The following is a 6,000-nucleotide window of genomic DNA, read 5'->3' as shown; positions in this document are numbered from 1 at the left end:
CCACTAATGCTTAGCAAATGCATCAAAACTTTGCCAGCAAACTGCGTTCATTCATAGCAGGTGATGTAAAAAGTTTTCCCTGAATGTTGAACGAGTGTTCTCTGAACTGAAATCTGGTGGTTTATTTTTATTTTTTCAAAACCGAAAAGAGGAAAAAAAAACAGAAAAAAAATTTAAAGGAGGAGTCTATGATGCAGCCTTGGTTTTCGTTACCTGTCTACCACTACGACTACTACTACAAAGTTTGCCTCTTCAGTGTGAAAACAACAGTTCTGTCTACATGCACTTAGTGGGTTCAGCATGGGAAAAAACGCACAAAATAAGCACAAGTTATAAATAACCATAACGTTTTATTACCATTAAGACTAAACTTGTATTGAAAAGATTTTATATAACAAGACAAGAAAAGCAATAGCAAATTTAACTATCAACTAGATTATGCATAGCGAGTAACTGTTTCTATTACCCAGGGAAGAGCATGAACCCTTGTATTTTTTTGTTTTGTTTTTGTTTTAAATATATAACCGTACAAAGCACAAACATACTAAAATGATCAGTGCACTGGACGCGGGAGAATGCTCCCTCAGTCATTTTGTTCCCTTAGCTCTGTTTTGTTTTCCCCAATCTGAATTACATTAAAATAAAGACCCAGTTGTTTTTATTTTTCTACTGTGCAGTAAGAAAAAATATTCACAACAAACATGACAATATATCAAACAATAGTTCTACACAAGTTACCTTGATACCTCTTTAACTGTCACTTAAATATCATAAGAAAACATTTTAAGACATATACAAACAAAACTAGCCAAGTGTTACAACTTATAATAAATTAACCCAAAGAAAAAATAACTTTATATATATATATTTATATTGTATATACACATACACACACAACAGAATGACACAATAATATGCTTCTTCCCATAGTTTAAGTAAACAAATAAGTAGTCTAGCCAATCTAGCTATATTTGATCTCGGCCATAGGCATCATCACATCGGCGATTAAATAAATAAGTGTTTCAAGCAACATAAACAGTGTTTCAAATGTACCAACACAGCCCAGTTCTATCAGCATGGGCTACAAAGTGAATTTGAAAATTCCTTAATGAATTTAAAGCAAACGTATCTTTTGTTTTCCTCTCCTAAACACATTACATTTAACTATGATACTAAGATATGTAAATAATTTCGTAGCACCTACTGCTCAAACTAAGGAAGTTTTAGATCAAAAGGAAAATTAATCTTTTTAATTTTTGTTCTGCTGACATCCCATACTGATGACTTAAAGAAAAACTGTCTTTCAACTCATCTCCTTGCTTTTGGGTTTTGACTGTGGGGAACTGTGGTACCCTGGGTAGAACGAACACTCCTTTCCCCTAGTAATTAATAATTTTTTTATTATTATTACATGCTATGAAAAGATATGAAGATCATCTGTTTATAGCCCATCCTTCAAAAAACAGTCTACGAATCCAGTTTAAAACACACATCTTGATCTCTAAAAAGTTACCAGTGCAGTATGAACGCGACAAAGTTGTCAATTTCCCCTAAATTAGCCAGTCAAAATATTTTTTTCTCAAATCCAGATTCTCTTGTAAAAATTCTTTATATTTTATAAAAATAGATTTTTCTTGAAACCCATTTTCAGCAAAGAGACCACCTCTTTGGCAACAATGTTAATGTTATTAAATTGTTAATGTCATCAGGTATCCCCCTTTACCCCCATCCCCTAACAGAAGACTGTTTTTAGTTCACATGATATAAAAGAAAAAAGGAAAAATAAAAAAATTTGCAAAAGTTTTTTTTTTCATTTTTGCAATTTTTATTATTCCTCTTTAATTTGTGTGGGGGGTTTTTACCAATCGGATTGGATCAACTTTTTTGACAAAAAAGAAAAATCTTTTTTTTCTTTCTTTGAATCCCATTACTTTGTAAAAATTGTTTTATTTTTATTATTATTATTATTTTTTTTTTGTTTTTTGTTTTTCTTCTTCAAATGAGCGAATGGTCATCTTAAAAAGACCCACCTTCAAGGAAGGTAGTAAAGTTAGCTGGCTGGGTTAAAATCCCTGCACATCGCTATCTATGTATATTATATTCAACAACGACAGCTATGAAAGAACATTCAATGCATCAAAGGTATTTTTTTTTGTATTTTTTTTCTTTTTTTCTAAGCATTATAAAATCCTTTCCTGGTACACCTCAGGATAATCCAATGTTTTAATACTTAGGCAACACTGGCTTATAAAGTCCATGGTTGAATATAAGCCTCAAAAAGTTTGTTTCTCTCTCTTTTGTGTGTGTGTGTGCGTGTGTATGTGTGTGTGTGCGCGCGTGTGTTTTGTTCGTATATATTTATATATATATTTTAATAAGTAAGGATGGGAAATTCAGGACTTGTGGGCTTTGTTGGTTTTAAAGGAAACTTGCAACACTCGGTCTCCTAGGCGGTACCCGTTGAGGCTGGCAATGGCCATGGCTGCCTCATCATAGTTGGTCATGGTGACAAAGCCGAATCCCTTGCACTTGTTGGTGTTGAAGTCGCGGATGACCTTGACGTTGTTCACTGCGCCGAAGGGACCAAAGAGCTGCCAGAGGACACTCTCGTCGGAATCAGGGGACAGGTTGTAGACAAAGATGCACCAGCCTGTTCCTGTGTGACCAGGGATGTTCATTCCCACAAGGCTTGTCATCCCGTCAATGGTGATTGGGGAGAACCTGGGGGGACAGGCAGAAGGGGGGACTGGTCCAGACATCAGTCTGACCACGGATAACACACAGATGCACAGACACAGACATGGGGGCAGAGGGCTGAGTGAGTGTGTTTGCAGGAGAGTCTTCAGGGTTTAAAAACCAAAATGCAAAAACTAATGTCTCTGGTATTTTTTCTGAATGGAATGGCTAAACTGACTAAGGCCCATATATGCCAAGAAAAAGGCTAGATCAATTCCTAATAACTGTAAGGAAATCCCAGAGCAAGGCTCTATCCCACTTCTACCACAGGATACTTCTACCATAGGATATCCCACCCTGACCCTTAACCTCCCACCCCACCATAGCAGACAGTAACCTCTTGGGAGGAGTGGCTCTATATTATTCATCCTGTTGCTCTACTTATTTATTCAGTGAGGCACGTATGGGACTATCACAGGCAGTGACACATAGAAAATACTCAATAAATACTCATTGACTGTATAAGTGAATAACATTGGTGGGTATCAATGCTTGGGAGATTTTATTTATTCTTGAAGGCAGATTAGGGGATGGCCCTAGGAGTGCTCAAGTCTACCATCTTTGCAGTCCCCTGACTTATTGTTGCCAAAATCTCTTGATATTTTGAGGAGAGAAATACATGAGAATGAACAGACATACCTTGTTATTAATCAGATGGATGCCTCATGTTTCATTTAGCATCTATTCAAAGGAGTTCCCCCCCAAAATCCCCAAGCAAGAATACTAAAGACATATCACTCCTTGATGCTATATTATCTGGAATTTCTAAGCATCATTATAAAGCTTATAATAATATATAATTATATAATGTGATATATAAAATATACTATCTTTATTTCTAAGCATCACAGGAGTGAGATTTCAAGTCATTTGTGCATTTATTTGTCTTAAATTAGAAAAGCTGAAAACTGTTATTTACCCTATTACAACTACTTTTGTATTTGGCTTTGAAATCTCAGTTTTCCTGTTATCTTGAAAAAAAAAAAAAAACAACTCTTCAGAGTCTATTCACGGTCTGATAAAATATATCTACGTGTGATTCATAATGGATGCATTGGGTTAGGTTACCAGTGCCGATAGCAGAAAAATATTTGTTAGCATTTTGTTTTATACCAAATATATACAGGCATTTGGGCCCTATCCATTGACTACTGTCTTGGTTTTCACGTGGTTGGGCTTCGGTTTTTATTTCTCAAAAAAGGGAGGAGGAGAGGAAGCAAAAACTGGAGAGAGGATGGGATAAAGTGTTACCTAGGACTTTTGGTTGTCATTTTGGTTTGGTTTTTGGTTTCAGAGGTGGGGAGGGAGACAGAGAATCCCAAGCAGGCTCCACGCCCAGAGTGTAGCCCAATGCAGGGCTCAATTTCACAACCCTGAGGTTATGACCTGGGCCAAAATCAAGAGTCAGACGACCAGGAGTCCTTAGGACATTTTAAAAATCAGCAACTATTCTTGGAGATTTGAAAGCCCTAGGAAAGAGCAGTTCTGCATCTAACGAGAATTTAGATAATCAAAGGGCGGGTAAAGATATGCTAACCATAACAACTCAATAGGTACTAATTTTGGCATTATTCACTAAGTCAAATTTCTCTCTTGCTTAAAAACAAATAATAGAACCAAAACACATGGTGGTAAGGATTCTTAGGAGGGCAAATCCATGTCTATGATTTGCATTATTTCTCAAGACTGTCTTCTCAACCTTCTCTCCTCCAACTGAGTGAACTCACTCCTTTCATTTAAAGGTAGAGAACAGCGAGGTATTTATCTGAAGGCCAAAGTCAGGAGCCAGCAAAGAGGTTTCAAACAGAGTCTCAACTCTAGTTGAGACTGGAGGGCTTTGGTAGGAAGGAGTCTGGACCCAAATCTGGGTCTAATAGGAAAAGAAAATGCTCTTATCAACTAGTGATGTTTGCTCTGAGGCTGCACCTGTGCCTTCCGTGGCCTCAGCGCATGTAAGCATCACTCCACACGTGGAGCTGCCTCCCTGAAGTTAGACGGGACCAGAGGCCAGAGGTGGAAAAAATGGAAGAGCGGGAGTGGGAAGAGGCAAGCAGTATGCCCAACACATGGAAGTAATTCCCAATTATCCTCACTGGTGCCAGGCTGGAGACTGGGGAGGCTGGCACTCGGCTAGCAAAGCCAGCAGGCCAGCAACTTCTGCCACTGTGTGTGGGTTTCCAGACTTGGGGTACTTACCATGCGTGGCAAGTGCTGAGAGCACTGCCTCGTACGGGGAGTGTGACTGGGACTATTAAAAACCACATCTCTTTGCCTGACTGTGGGAAGGGGAATTAAAGCGTGCAGCTCTACTGAGCAGGATGATGAAGATGCTATGTCCCTAGTAGCTCAGTGGAGCTTATCAAAAGCACATATGGGAATCTCATGGACACAGTGACAGAACACACTCAACTTCCCAAGATTCAGCTTTCACACTAGGTCTGGATCACTCTTGTGACTGCATTCAGAGAGCCCCACAAACCTTGATTCTCTGAGCCCCCAATCCCCCAGAAAGGCTTTCCATGAAAGAAACCACAAGTTTAAAACACAATATGTGTATAACCAAGGGAGGATTTATAATAACTGCTAAAACCTGTAACAAAAGAAACCCCTGGTTGAGGTGCACACAGATACACTTCGTTCTCAGGCTGTGCCCTGAAATGCACACGGAGGTGGGGGTGGGGTCAGCAGGTCATCCACACGTTTACTCATGCTGTGGCCAGTCCAAAATCTAATTTATCCACTGACAATCATAAGATTGTTAACCACGATTAGCAAAATGTTCTAATTTTGATTTGCTGGAATCTGCCCTCTTAACTGAATCTTGGCATTGCTAATGCAAAACAGTTGCTCTGCAAGTTTGCAAAATCAGCTGGCAGAGTAGGAGCCTTCTCCCTTAAGGGGAGCTGTCCAGGGAACCAGATTATCAAGGGCTTGGTAGCTGTGGCACCTGAACCATAGGAGAAGCCCACCTGTAAATAAAAGAAAAAGTGAAACACACAAACACACTTTGTGTGCCCTAAAAGAAACAAAACCAACTGAGGTCTGAAATTAAAATTAAGAATTTGACATGCTGGTGGAGGAAAAAGGAAGAATTAAAAAAAAAAAAAGTAAAGTTAGTGAATTAAAAAAAAAAATTTCTAGCCCCAGTCTGTGCCAACACGGACATCTGGCAATCTGTGGAGTTTTAATTACCTCTTTACGCCATAGGCCATATTAAGCAAATTGTCCAGCCTGCAAAGAGAAGGAGGGTCTCTGGGTTAATGC

At 38.7% G+C, this 6,000-nt stretch overlaps 1 protein-coding gene across 7 annotated transcripts in view; it reads right to left on the bottom strand.

Moving 5' to 3' along the window:
- Positions 1 to 330: 330 nt before the first annotated feature.
- Positions 331 to 6,000, bottom strand: part of ELAVL4 (ELAV like RNA binding protein 4) — a 143,064-nt gene continuing 137,394 nt past the window's right edge. For 5 of the 7 annotated variants that reach the window (XM_082686113.1, XM_082686111.1, XM_082686114.1 and 2 more), the window contains 2 exons: positions 5,929 to 5,967; positions 331 to 2,763 (listed from right to left, as the gene is read on the bottom strand). In XM_082686113.1, coding sequence (XP_082542239.1) covers positions 2,394 to 2,763; positions 5,929 to 5,967 — 409 coding nt within the window. In that variant the 3' untranslated portion in view covers positions 331 to 2,393. The remainder of the gene's footprint in view (positions 2,764 to 5,928; positions 5,968 to 6,000) is intronic. The other 2 variants (XM_082686115.1, XM_082686116.1) reach the window with 1 other exon arrangement.

This window comes from Mustela nivalis (genome assembly GCF_964662115.1).
Source record: "Mustela nivalis genome assembly, chromosome: 10".
NCBI lineage: Eukaryota > Metazoa > Chordata > Mammalia > Carnivora > Mustelidae > Mustela > Mustela nivalis.
Note: the sequence above shows the minus strand (reverse complement) of the source record. Positions and strands in the feature narration are given on the sequence as shown.